The sequence below is a fragment of the Lytechinus pictus genome, chromosome 15, assembly GCF_037042905.1.
Source record: "Lytechinus pictus isolate F3 Inbred chromosome 15, Lp3.0, whole genome shotgun sequence".
In the NCBI taxonomy this organism is placed as follows: Eukaryota; Metazoa; Echinodermata; class Echinoidea; order Temnopleuroida; family Toxopneustidae; genus Lytechinus; species Lytechinus pictus.
In genome coordinates, this window is record NC_087259.1 from 31071723 (window position 1) to 31086146 (window position 14424).

Sequence of the window (14424 nt, forward strand, 5' to 3'; positions counted from 1 at the left end):
CGATGTCTGATATGTGTATGTTCATAAATTCTAATTTTATATGTATACTACATGTTTCATGGTTGTTTTGTTGATATTTAATCGTGTCAAGTTGATATCAGTGGCATATAATATAAACTGAAAGAAATCAATGAAAAGCCTGTAGTGCCTGGGTTGGGGCGGAGTCCTCTATTTTCTTATCTCGGTTGTCCACTGCTGCTAATTTGCTGCTCAGTGTCTTTCTGTACAGCTCCACAAGATTCTCCCATTCAACCTTCGTGGGTAAAATGTGCCACACGTCAGGCACGAAAATTACGACAGTTTCGACTCGCGCCGGGATGACTCGGCCTTTGTGAATCTCCTCTGGACGATGGTAGCTTAGCTCCAAGAACCGGTACCTGCGGGGAGGGTTTAAAAGGGTGGAACACACCATTTTGGTTTCATATCACAACAATTAAGCATACTATTAAATATAGATCCATACCCCGTAAGGTATCATATGTCAAGTTCCCTTTCTGATGAAGAGATACATCCTAATTATCATTATAATCTTCCAGAGTTGATAAGTATGTTCTTGATAAATATTTACATCAAACAAGTCTTTGCTACGTTACTTGGAGAGGGAATCTAATAGAGGAAATGGATGAAGATGATATATAGAGATGACAGGAGAGTTTTGCACAAGTAGGAGGTACCATGGGGTCATGCATGCAGAAATGATTCGAAAAATGAAATAGAAAACTAGTACAGAATTCAAAATGGACAAAGTCAACATAATAGTCCTGACAGAAAGGAACACAAACAGCAGCAGAATTCAATTTGACAAAGAAAGCAAACAAACTAGGAGAGATAGTACTAATGAAAAGAAAAATAGTAGATATTACAAAGGACAGGTACGCCAAATAAGATCAGATTATGAAGGGAGTGATGGTATATTTGTTTGACATTCATTAGCTTTAGTTGATCACCGTAGGTAAATGTAGACAATGTCATTATAACTTTGCAGATCATTTTCATGATAGAAGGCTCCAAATTCCCAGCAAATAGCAGTACACCGAGTACTCAACTCTTTAATATCTCTGCAATCCTTGTTTTTTTTTTGGACCAGCAATTTCTTTTACATCTGTTTATTCCAGCCGAAACAACCACAGGACCAAGTTCCTTTCTACATCAATTCCAATATAACAACTTGAGAATCACACTAAAGAAATCTGTTAAATCACTACCACCTTTCCATTTAATTTGATACTTGGAATGTTAACTTTACTGATCCCTGATGTTGTTTGAATAAGTAAAGTGGGGATAAATTTCAAAATCAATTTGAATGAAACCCCAGAATTTCCAATAAACATGCAAATCTTCCAAACTCTCAGAGACAAACAGGGTTACGAAACATTCTTACACCAAGATTGAATATGTAAAGCTAGGAACTGCATTTTCCTTACAAGGTGGACTAATTAAAGATCAAAGAGTCAAAGTAAATAGCTTAATTATCTAAAGGATGCTCCAGGGTAGCTCTAATAGTGATCCAGGGTAGCGTTATATGGTGATCTGCATCGCCTTGACAAAACTGTAGGGACTAGGCATTCAAGCAGCCAAAAATCTTCTTCCTCCTAGTAGTAATAAATATTCCAGGTATGCTATCTTAGAGTAAAATATTAGCTAATTTACCAAAGGCACTAATGCAACAGTTGGAATTGAATAATATCCTGATCAAAATTAAACAATTGGTTACTTGTGTAAGTTTGAACAAAAAATACAAACAAATGGGAAAATAACATCTTATATTATTTCAAATATTAAATCTATATATTGCTTTCCCTAATTGATTATACAACACATTTATATTTCACAGAAATATACCTTTTTCAGAGACAACATTCTCTCAGTACCTGCTCAATTCCAGAAAGTAATATTATTTTACATTGTGACATACTTACCCCCCAAAAAATGATAATTCATCAGGTTAAAGTATCCTTTTCAAGTTAATAAACCTAAACTCAGACTAAATTACAATTTTTCAATGGTAAAAAATACATCATGTTTGTCAACAGGACAGTTTACCTCATTTAAAAGGGATTCGATCCAATCACTTGATAAATTCTTCTTTGACTATGTTCTGGTTTTGCAAGTGAATAGTGGTTCATTCCCGTGCATGCAGTCATTTAACAAGATATATTTTAAACATCCTTAGGTAAGGAATATTTGTACAGAATATTAGTTTTCAGAAAGATTTATAATTTTGAGGTCATGACATTAGTTTAAAGCCAAGGGATTACAAGGAATAACTTCTTGAAATGTAAATATTCATATTATTAAGTTCTTATGCTTTATCGATTCACAATGAGCTAGGGTAATGATGGCACTTTCTTCTTTTTACAATGAAACAAGGAAGTATACTTACCTTAAAACATAATCCAAAAGAGTTCTTTACCAAGGAAAACTAATAAAACATAACACTGAAGGAACATTTTATTACACACCCACAAATGTTATAACCTAGAATAAATCAAAGTAAAATATCCTTATTACAAGCTACCTCAAGGTCACAAAACTTCAAACATGAAAAAACGAGTAAAACACTGAGATTGTCCTATTTTATCCACCATTCCTGATACCCAACCCCCAGTAGAGATACATACCATTGTGTGCAGGCAGTCAGGTCAATCCCAGTCAATGCTTTTGTTGTCCTAATGGCTGTCTTGATCAATACGGATGTATCATTAACAGGGTCAGCACCATCTTGAGAAGGAGACCAAGGTCCACCAATAGCCATCACCTCATTCTTGCCCTTCTGTCCAACTAAGAAATTAATAAGGCGAGTGGGGTGCTGAAAGTTCTCCCTAATCTCTGAGGAATCCTGGGCTCGTGCGCTACACTTCTCGTAGAGTTCATCCTGAGAGACTGATGTCATCAGCATCACCTGGTAATATATAACAAGGAGAAAATGAAAGGAGTGCATTCGACAGCAAGGAATATTATAGATCTGACAAATGAGTATTATCCCCCTAAGTGACATCTTTTAAATCGGGGGGGGGGGGGGGGGGGAGGGGGACGTTACACTTTTCAATTCTACATTACATTATTTGGTTTCCCTTTTTAATGGGTCATCATTTTTATTTTCTTTTCAGGAGTGGGTATGAAATCATTTGATTAGTGATATAGTTAACCCAAACCAGACCGGGCTTTTTGGGGTGTTATATGACAGGGGGTTGAGATCTCGGCCGTCGATCATGCAAAGGCCATGAAAATTGGCATGATAACAGTGTGGAATGCAATCTACAAGGCTAATTTTTCCGAAATCAGATTTTTCTATATGAATTCATTATGCTAATTTATGCATAAATCATACCTTTTCCTCTAATTCACTATAAAACGCTCATAGAGTGTTAATTTTTTGTGTTAATATTCTTTATACCATTGTTACCAATTAACAAGTGGAGCGCCTCTGGCAGTCTCCCCTGCATTACGCAATTCAATATAGCAGCAGTGTTGACTTTGAAAACTACTATAAAATAATTATTAATTAAATGTCCACATTTTATAAACTATACCCATAAACTTTAAACTCATGACAGCAATTTAATAAATACCTCCAAGATGGCCAAAGTTCATTGACCTTAAATGACCTTTGACTTTAGTCATGTGACCTGAAACTCGCATGAGATGTTCAGTGATACTTGATTACTCTTATGTCCAAGTTTTATGAACTAGATCCATACACTTTAAGAGCTATGATGGTTATTCAACAAGTTGCCAAAGTTCATTGACCTTAAATGACGACGCCGCCGCTTCCGCTGTCGGAAAAGCGGCGCCTATAGTCTCACTCTGCGATGCAGGTGAGACAAAAATGGAAAAAAAAATCCTGGCTTGAAAATGAATTTCTTATGTATTTTATTGATTTATGAATTACTTATGTATTTCTTTGTTTTTTTTGCCAAATGTATAGCAGAAACTTTTTGAAGCATAATTATACTAAAATCAATTAATTTCAGCTGATGAAAGTACTAATCATATCTTTATGAATAAGGTGAGAAATACAATTTACACTGGCTTTGTACACGTAATCATGTTTTGGAGCAATTTTAGGTCTGACATGCACTTATGTAATGTTGCACAATTTTCGAACCACATACCCGGGCATTGTGACTTCAGTCTCAAAAGATGCGTTAGACTTCAAAGTGAAAAGTCAGCAGGCGGCGCGGTCGAAAAGTTTCATGCAATAGATTGGTCGCGGAAAATCTCGAGGGGGGGGGGGTTGATTGAACCCCTCCCGGTGGCTTTAGGGTAAAGGTAAAATAAAAACCAATTTTAATTTTCTCAGACAATGGCATTTCATTGATTTTATACAATTCGCTATGAAGGAAAGATGCTTGCATACGAAGTCAAAAATCAAACATTTAAAGTTCTAAAATCTTTTTTAATTCTTTTATGGATTTGCCTCAAACCCTTGCCAATAATTTTTTTTGGCTATTTTAGCAATGAACTTTTTGTCAGGGTGAACTTCCCCTTTAATGTCAGAGCATGATTGTGTGTTCTGCAATGATTAGGAATTGTGTACTGAGTCAAGAAGACTTCAATAAGATATAACAACACCTACCTTGGCAGAATAGGAGTAGTTTACATCAGGAGGGTCAATGACGGTAGCAGCACCCTGGGGAGGAGGGGCTTCTTTGTGCATGATGTGAAAGCTACATGGTTGAGCTACATTCATTGGACGATGAATTGGAAACACATCCTGCCAGGCAAAATTAGCCATAAAGAAATCACTCGGGATGTACATATTCATGTAACGCTTGTGGAGTTCAATCACATCTGACTTGGGGCTGTGAGGGGAAAGATTGTGTAATTCAAAGTTTATTAAATCTAAGCAAATCTCTTCCAAATGTTAGATTTTAACATTATCTGGGGGGTGTTTCACAAAGATTTAATTATGACTTAGATTCGCACTTGAATACTGAGTTGCGTACGGTATGAAAGGCTTGAAAGCATTGGTCAGATCGTGTCATGAGGACGCGCACTACTGCATATCTATCAATAAGATCGCGCGTTGCATATCATATACACGTCGGCATTTAAGTGCGACTAAAGTCATACTTAAATCTTTTGTGAAACACCCCCAGGTCCTGAATGTAACAATTATATCCAATACCTGCCTATAAGAGGCATAAGCTAACATTGATTTGACTTAAAAATATCTGAGCTACAAGGTCCCACTAGTCACCTGTGTCTATAAATCATTTAGTAGTAACTTTAAAAAGTGACATATCAAGTGACCAGAAAGACCATCTCAAGTTCAGTTAATCTAAGGAGATTAACATAACACCCTAACATGTGATATATTGATCTCCTTAGGCGATAGTAATTAGAATACAATATAATAGAAATAGTTTATTAAACAAAAAATACTTGCGGCCCAGAGGCCGGATTACAGATTTTTGTACAATAAAAAATAAGTATACATCAAAATAACATAAGAACACAACATGACGAAATACTGTAGTTCACACTTTCAAAATACATATCTGAGGTAAATAGCATATGAGATATTGTGGAATAAAAATCATAATATCATCAACTGCAATCTATTTAAAAGATACTTTGCTCTTGTTATCATTTTTATTACCATTTAATGTTTAATTATTCAACTATTTGTTATTATTAATGTATTATTATATACAATTATGTCATATGATTTCTCATGTTACTTTGATTGAACCTCTAGGAAGAACAGAGCCATTATATCAATGGCTCTGAATAGAGTGATCCATCCATGTCTTTTTAAGTGTTTATATATTTCATCTTAATATTTTGTACAATGTATTTTGTTGTGATTTTTATACGGTAAATAAAACCAAACCAAATTCATTATCATTACTAATCTAAGATTTAATCTGATTTTTCAGTTACAGATATATTGAAAGTGTCTGAATGAATTTGATCTTTCTTTCTTCCTGGGTGTTTATTTATTCATATGAACATTCAAATGCATCAAAGTTATAATTATAAGATGAAAAATCCCTTTCTGAACAATAGATGCTGCTTAGACGATGACATGTGAACTACTATGATGTACAAACTTTAAATCAGAGTTGAAAAGTAGGATCTTATGCCTTCCTGCCTTGAAGCCTATTACTGGGCACACATGCATTCGAATAGAGAAAACCTGTATGTTTTGCAGCACCTGATGAAAGAGCAGCAAAAGCTAAATTGGCAGTCATCCATAAAATCATCATTATCATTAAAAAAAAAACAAGAATAAAGGTGTAATGACTTACATATCCAGAGCAAAGCGTGGGATCTGAACACAGTATCGCTGTACTACCCTCTTTGTACGCCTTGGTGATCTTCTTGGAGACTTGGAACGACGTGGAGACCTGGATCGCTTCACTGGAGACTTCTCCCTTTCCCTTACCCTTTCACGTTCGCGACGTTCCCTCTCTCGTTCGCGTTCCCTCTCTCGATGTTCGCGTTCCCTTTCTCGTTCTCTTTCTCGCTGGGCACGATCCCTCTCTCGTTCACGGTCTCTTTCACGGTCTCTATCTCTGCTGCTTCCACTGCTGCTGAAGTCACGTCGTCCGATGGACTGCTGACTGATCTGACTTGATCTGCCTTGATGTGCATAGGCACCTATAGAAAATCAATTACAACCAAGCAGAAGAATAATGACATTGTACTTCATGCTTTTCAATTATCATTAAGACGATTATCTACTGATGCTCGAATCTGCTATGTCACATCATTTGCACACTTGTTATTCTCGGCATAGGTCTCTTAAGTGTGTGTGTAGATGGTTATGGTAACTTTCATGAAATGCATGACTTTATTAGCTGTTCATTACCATGGTAGTTACAATAAAAATGGGTAACTGATTGGATGCCGAACCACATTGGTATACAGATCAATCTCAAGGAATGGAGATGTTTTACAATTAGGGTACATGTTTACTTAAAAAAAGGGCTATTTGTATAAAACGAAGTACTGTAATCTCAAAATTACGACGGCATTCTATTGAGTGCTATACATTAGAACCTGCAAGAGAAAAGAAAATGATTGAAATACAACCTATTCAATTCTTAGAATTTACAATATCTGGTATTTTATAGCTCAAATTACTGTCTCCTTTTTTTCCATTTCAAGCTCAGGCATTATTTTACCAATCAGAATTGATTATTGAAATTTGTGCAATTTTTTGAAAAATGTAAACAGGGGTGATTTGGACACAACAGAAAATAAGTATTATTTCATTTACAAATTAAAACAGTTACATTCATATAGCATTTCATACGTTGGTTTCTAAGTGCTATATTAATGTAACTATTATTATTATTAAATGAAACAATTTACGGAACTTAAATCACGCAAAGCTACTGAAAACTTGAATTCTGTGACTACTAACCAAAAATGAGGTGCCAATTCAGTCCAAAAATACTCCAAAATGCCCTCTCCAACAAATTAAGCAATTCATAGAACATGTATTGCAGGGGTGATATTCCCTCTTGAAAAAAAAAAATCTACATAAGCGAGTGAGCAGTCAATATATTCATATTATAACCAGCTGTTAAAGTCCAGGCAAATAATATTCCATTGATGAGGCATTCAAGCTGAGTGAGTACTCCTGTTATAAATTTTGACAGAGTCTGTTTAAAAACATCGCCCAAAAAATGATGAATATAAAAACATGTTTCAGGGCAATTTTTTTCAAAATACTTTCAAAGCACTATTAGCACAGTAGAAAGATTATACATGAAAATTGGATTCAGAAATTAGAGATAAAAAACCTGGTGCGATTATATTCCTGTTGAGTGCACTTACCAGCTAGATTCTGCATTGCCTGAGTGTTTCCCTGTAGCAAAGCCGGTTGCTGAACCACTCCCTGTGGAGGTTGCTGTAGCAATGGGGGTGGGTTGCCCAGGAGGCCTGGGGGTGGGGGTTGTTGATTGTGTGTGGGCATCATGTTCCCTCCCTGTGGGGTTTTCAAGAGGGGCTGCTGACTTTGCTTAATATTTCAGGAGGAAACAAAAACAAAATTTAATTACAATTATACCTAACTCTATCCCAGGAGGGTCTCTTCTATGTTGCATGTTGTATCTAGTGAAACATCTAGGAATTCCTTGACATGCAATCTGGTTGAAGAAAGAAACATTTACTACTTTTTTTCCATTGTTCTAAGAAAGGTGAGAAAATTGTGCACATTAAGAACTGTAACCATGAATTGATGGATTGACTGATTGATTTCATTTCTCATTATAAAAAACAATACAAAATATAGACAGTCAAACATTAAAAACTTAACCCTATCTAGGCCGGGTTATTTTGGGAGTCAGCGAGCGGCGCAGTCAAAAAGTTTTGCGCAGCGACAATATAGCAAATCGTTGAGGGAGGCCTCCGAGCACCCCCCCCCTGCCTAGATAATGATAAGAACTGAAGTCATGACGTAGTACATCTATAGGTAGATGAAATATAAATTATAAAATTCATAAGAGAAAAATATAGGAAAAACCAAAAATCTACAAGGAGCTTTAAATGGGTTATCCAATTTGCAGAATTGATTGCATTAGCATTAACACCAATGCTAAACTGCACTACAACATTCATCATAAAGGACCAAACCAAAAGGCAGGATATTTCCCTCTAAAACAAGAGTGTCGCTGGGGCAAGCACATAATACATCCGCCTGTAACACGGAAAATGGAGTCATTGGTCAAGCAAGTAAAGTGGAAGGTGGCGACTTGACCTTTTGACCTCAAAATACATAGAATTCCTGGGATCCATAATAGTATAAACACAAAATTATATGAGCCTAGGTTAAGTTAAACTGAAGTTAGGATAAAATGAAAACATATCACTGTGACCTTGACCTTTGACCTAAAAATCATTAGGCTTTTTGGATCCATACTAGTATCATACACACCAAATTATATGAGCCTAGGTTAAGTTAAACTGAAGTTATCACGTTTACAAGGACTGCAGAAGGGCAAGATGAAAACATGTCACTGTGACTTTGACCTTTTGACCTTGAAATCAATAGGCTTCCTGGGATCCATGCTAGTATCATACACACCAAATTGTATGAGCCTAGGTTAAGTTAAACTGAAGTTATTGCATTTACAAGGACTGCAGAAGGGAAGATGAAAACATGTCACATTTCTGTTAGAAAGAACAAAATACATTTACTTTTCTTACCTTTAGCATTTTAAATTGCTGAGAAACATTTTCAATGCGACTTGATTGCTGTTGTTGTTGCATTTGCTGTGATAACAAAGCAGGATATAAGGGGATAGTGAGTAGGGAAAATTACATCAAATCAATCAGAACCATTTTAAAGCAAAATTACTTGTTTTGTATTAAATAAAAATTGGGTGTTTTTTTCCAGTAAATTCGAATGCATTCTTCTGTTTCATATTTTACACCGTTCCTCTACTGCTACAAGTGATGCAAAAGAAAATATTAATAAGAGTTTTTGTCAAGGCAGATGGCAGTTTCAATAAGTTGTTTGCAAGTTTTCTGCTAGGAATTTCCACCAACCTTAAGTTGTTGCATCTTCATGGCAGCATGGTGTTGCTGCTGTTGTGGTGGTGGCGCCTGAGCAACCTGTTGCTCCATAGGACTATTCAAGAGTTGTATACGAGTAGCATTCCATTTAAATGGCATGCTGGCATTATAGGTAGCTTCAACCAATACCCGCTCACCAATCTTGGGCATGGATCCTTTTACGGTGCTGTAGAAATGAATATGTGATAAAACGTGTTAAGCACTGTAAAATCTGAAAATAGCATTAAAAGCTATGAAAGTATGAACATACTAAAACGAAACAAATATATCAACTGATCATTCAGCTCCACTATGCAATGGGTTGATTCAAGCCTTTTCTTGACTCACTTTGTTTGAAAGAAAACATCCTCATCCACAAAGCCAAATGTATCATGGAGCTTAGTGACTGTTCCAGTAAAGACTCTCTGACGAGGTTGTCCTCCTTGTGTGGCTCTGGTTGTTGGGTAACTAACTGTTAGCTGAGGGGTACCACCTCCCTGAGAGCCTGCTGCTACCGCTGCAGCGTTCTGGGCAGCTGCTTGTTGCTGAATCAAGAAAGAATATTGATACAAATTATTATTTTGAGTTCAAATAGAATTATCATAGCAACCCAAATGAACATTCCCTGATTCAAAACCATATGTCAATCCCATGACAAAGTAGTACCAATAGGTGGTTTCAAACCGCCTCGATCACAAGAATCCCCGTTAAATTACGAGAACATTTTTAGGCTAAAAAATACCCATTAATTATTCCTGCATTCACACCGCCCCGAAACATACCCTTCGGGATAAATTCCTGAAGTTAGGAGCATGCGCAGTATGGTCTAATAAGCAGGCAAGGCGTGAGATTCAAAACCTCTAGCCCAGCAGCCACCCACGGCTCCCGCGCCCAACGACACGCTGGGCTAAAAGTTCCCGTAAATTGCTTTCACATTGCCAAAATACCTGCGACCTTGGAAAAATCCCCGCGACAGTTCTCGTAATTTTGCCAAGTACCTACTATTTAGCGGGTATTTTCTTTCGGGGAAATTACGCGTAGTTTGCTTTCACATTACCAAAATACCTGGTATTTTCTGATCGGGGTAAATTTCCCGATCAGAGAATACCTGGTATTTTCTGATCGGGGTAAATTTCCCAATCAGAGAATACCTGGAACTGACGAACTTCGAGGCGGTCTGAAACCACCTAATGAGTGTGTCTAGTCTCATGAGCATTGGGCACATGAATTAGTCTGATCTCAAAAGATTAACATCAGACAGACTCACCAACCGATTCCCCAACCACTAGTATGCGACGATTCCTACATACATGTACCCCTTTCACATTCTGTTTGGCAGTGGTATAATAAATAACAGAATAAAATAAAAGAACAAATAACATTAGGGGTGACATGGTAAAACAATATGCTACATACAATGGAAACTTTTACTTTGATTGGCCACTAGACACTTTTACCATGGAAGCAGACCTGCCAACCTTCTACAAAAAAAAAATTATTCTTAGAAGGAAAAAAAAGTAATTTTGACAAAAAAGAGGATTTTAAAAAATTTGTCTCAACGTAACAATTGCCACCCTGTTGTAGTGAGATGGGTGAAAAAACATGTGAAATGACTCAACTTGAAAACTTGATAATTCACCCTTTTAAACATGTGCTCGTAGGCAAGAATTTACTTATGGCCCGACGGTGATTTTTACCGGTCTGGTACTGTTGGACTGGCGCTAGTGTCATGCACTGTGTATAAATACATACTCCATGATCGGAAATTGAAAAAAAAAGAAGCAACAAATAATACAAAAAATAGTACCGGGTATTGGTGTATTCATAGCAAAAAAGAGGAACAAATACTCTAAAAAGGGAACAGTTGGCATGTCTGTGGTAGTAACTACATGTACATGTAAGATTGTATGGTCAACCAGTATTAGTAAGACTGCAATACTGTCATACATGTATAGTGGGTTCAACATGTGGTACAAATATTTGAAGTTTTCATAGTCATCTATGCACTTTCAGTCAGGCTTAAATAATGCATTGCTTTGGTTTCTCCACACATATTCTAACCTCGATGTTATAAAATTGCTCCTGGACTCAACGTCTGAGCTTTATCACTATCACGCCTGCAAGCGCAAACCAATATACATGACAACGACATTGAATGTACAATGTATGCTGCATTCTACCACTCGCAGCTTAAATCAATTCTAGCCAAACACCAACGATTTGACTTCAGGGGTGTAATTAATGGGGACTTTTGTCAGTGATTTCCACCAAATAATTTGCTCTTTGCCAATCAGATGCAATGACTAAACTTTCCATGAAACACTCCGAAGACTGCCTGTAAATAAAGTGGCGTTGTGTGAATAAACCAAAGAACATGCATGCCTCAGAACAGAGAGTTGACCTTGGGGCATTGATACACGAATAGCAGGAATTAAAACATCTTTCTTACACAATTTTACTGACAAACAATTTATTGGACTAAATTTGTTCAATTAATTTTGCTTAAGGTATTTCCCTTAAGTCAGAAGGAGGTGGGGGGGGGGGTGGTTTGGAGATAAGAGAGAAAAATAGAAAAAAAAGAGGGTATTGAGAGTCAGGGCATGGACAGATAAATCTATGGAGAGGAGGAAGAAATTAATGTAAGGTGTTCAATTATTTCCTTTGGACCTTGTATGTCTGAAGAATAAAAGACTTACCTGTTGTATGGCAATGTTTTGTCTTTGTTGCATGGTTTGCTGTGGAGTAGGGTATGCTGTTGTAGCTCCTGCTAGCCCAGCACTGCTCACCATAGATTGACCATAGACAGTGGTAGGGGTACCTACTACACCAGGCTGGGCACCTAATAATGACTGATTCTGCTGCATAATAGTCTGATCTGATATCAACAAAGTACAAATAACAGCCATTTAAAAGAGTATTCTCACTGCCAAGGCTATGCATCAGTACAGGGGCATACATTTTCTCCACAGAAGATGCTGATAACATCAAAACTCTAAACAAGTGGAACGCCTCTGGCAGTCTCGCCTGCATTACGCAATTTAATATAGCAGCAGTGCTAACTTTGAAAACTACTATAAAATAATCATTCACAAAAACATCATTCATATAATGACATAATACCACGTTCATTGACCATAAATGACATTTGAAAGGAGACTTAAGACTGTCAACTACACCCATGTCCACATTTCATTCACTCTATCCATAAACTTTCAAAGTTATGATGGCACTTCAACAATTACCCCAACATGGCCTAAGTTTATTGACCTTAACTGACCTTTGACTTGGTTTTGTGACCTGAAACTCACAGGGGATGTTCAGTGATGCTTGATTACTCTTATATCCCAAGTTTTATGAACTAGATCCATAAACTTTCAGTTAGGATGGTAATTCAACAAATACCCCCAACACGGCCAAAGTTTATTGACCTTTAATTACCTTTGACCATGGTCATGTGACCTGAAACTCGTACAGGATGTTCAGTGATACTTGATTACTCTTATGTCCAAGTTTTATGAACTAGATCCATAAACTTTCAGAGCTAGGATGGTAATTTAACATATACCCCCAACACGGCCAAAGTTCATTGACCTTAAATGACCATTAACCACGGTCATGTGACCTGAAACTCGCACAGGATATTCAGTGGTACTTGATTAACCTAATGTCCAAGTTTCATGAACTAAATCCATAAATTTTCAAAGTTATGATGGTAATTCAACAAATACCCCCAACTTGGCCAAAGTTCATTGACCCTAAATGACCTTTGACCTTGGTCGTGTGACCTGAAACTCAGGCAGGATGTTCACTAATACTTGATTAACGTTATGTCCAAGTTTCATGGACTAGATCCATAAATTTTCTAAGTTATGATGTCATTTCAAAAACTTAACCTTCGGTTAAGATTTTGAAAATAATTTTCCCAACATGGTCTAAGTTCATTGACCCTAAATGACCTTTGACCTTGGTCATGTGACCTGAAACTCAGGCAGGATGTTCAGTAATACTTGATTAACTTTATGTCCAAGTTTCATGAACTAGGTCCATATACTTTCTAAGTTATGATGTCATTTCAAAAACTTAACCTTAGGTTAAGATTTGATGTTGACGCCGCCGCCGTCGGAAAAGCGGCGCCTATAGTCTCGCTCTGCTATGCAGGCGAGACAAAAATGACTTACGACAATCAAGAAATTAAAGAGAGAATAATAATATCTAGGCACTAATAATTTTATTAGCAATAATAATTAGCACACTTGTTTATATAGTACTTGCTGAACACTCAGAAGTCTCTAAGCGCTATACAGGCTTTAGCAGAGCACCTGTTATGCATGTTGCGTTTCAGGGAATTAATTCCTACCAGGTACCCATTAATCTCAACTGCTTTTAGTGCAACACAATCTAATATTTTTGCTAAAGGAAAACATGCAATGGCTTAGAATCGATCCCCTGTCCTTCAGATTGAAAGACGAGTTATAACTACTAGACACATGATTCCTTAAATATAAACACAAACAACATGTATTTTTGGAAAGGTAAGGTAAGGTGGCCACTACAAGTATTAGAAGTATTTAAAAACAACAACTTACTCAGCCCAGCACCTGCAACGCCAACATGACTCCAGGGAGGGTCTTTGCGGGTGTACTGAGACATATTACCCTCTGATTCTTAACCAGTTTCCTAAGATTTTGAAAGGGATAAAAACAAACTTGAAATTAGTATTGTCATTTGTTTCCCTAGCCTACTTCAAAAGTAAAATTGCAAAAATTGTCATTTTTCAATCACTATTTTTAATTCAGTAAAATAGTTAAATTTACTTAAGAGCCAAGTTATACGATGAATACCTGTACATGAAACTGACAGTGTCAAAAAAATCAAGCATTTGTCCCCAAGAACAAGAGAAAATAAGCCAAA

At 36.7% G+C, this 14424-nt stretch overlaps 1 protein-coding gene across 2 annotated transcripts in view; it reads right to left on the bottom strand.

Moving 5' to 3' along the window:
• LOC129278095 (cell division cycle and apoptosis regulator protein 1-like) overlaps positions 1 to 14189 on the bottom strand; it is a 35222-nt gene extending 21033 nt beyond the window's left edge. Inside the window, exons 1-10 of one of the 2 annotated variants that reach the window (XM_064110710.1) lie at positions 14100 to 14189; positions 12210 to 12388; positions 9862 to 10058; positions 9508 to 9700; positions 9166 to 9231; positions 7795 to 7978; positions 6258 to 6609; positions 4580 to 4805; positions 2622 to 2902; positions 149 to 377 (exon numbers count right to left, since the gene is read on the bottom strand). In XM_064110710.1, coding sequence (XP_063966780.1) covers positions 149 to 377; positions 2622 to 2902; positions 4580 to 4805; positions 6258 to 6609; positions 7795 to 7978; positions 9166 to 9231; positions 9508 to 9700; positions 9862 to 10058; positions 12210 to 12388; positions 14100 to 14163 — 1971 coding nt within the window. In that variant the 5' untranslated portion in view covers positions 14164 to 14189. The remainder of the gene's footprint in view (positions 1 to 148; positions 378 to 2621; positions 2903 to 4579; positions 4806 to 6257; positions 6610 to 7794; positions 7979 to 9165; positions 9232 to 9507; positions 9701 to 9861; positions 10059 to 12209; positions 12389 to 14099) is intronic. The other variant, XM_064110711.1, reaches the window with a different exon arrangement.
• Positions 14190 to 14424: the final 235 nt, after the last annotated feature.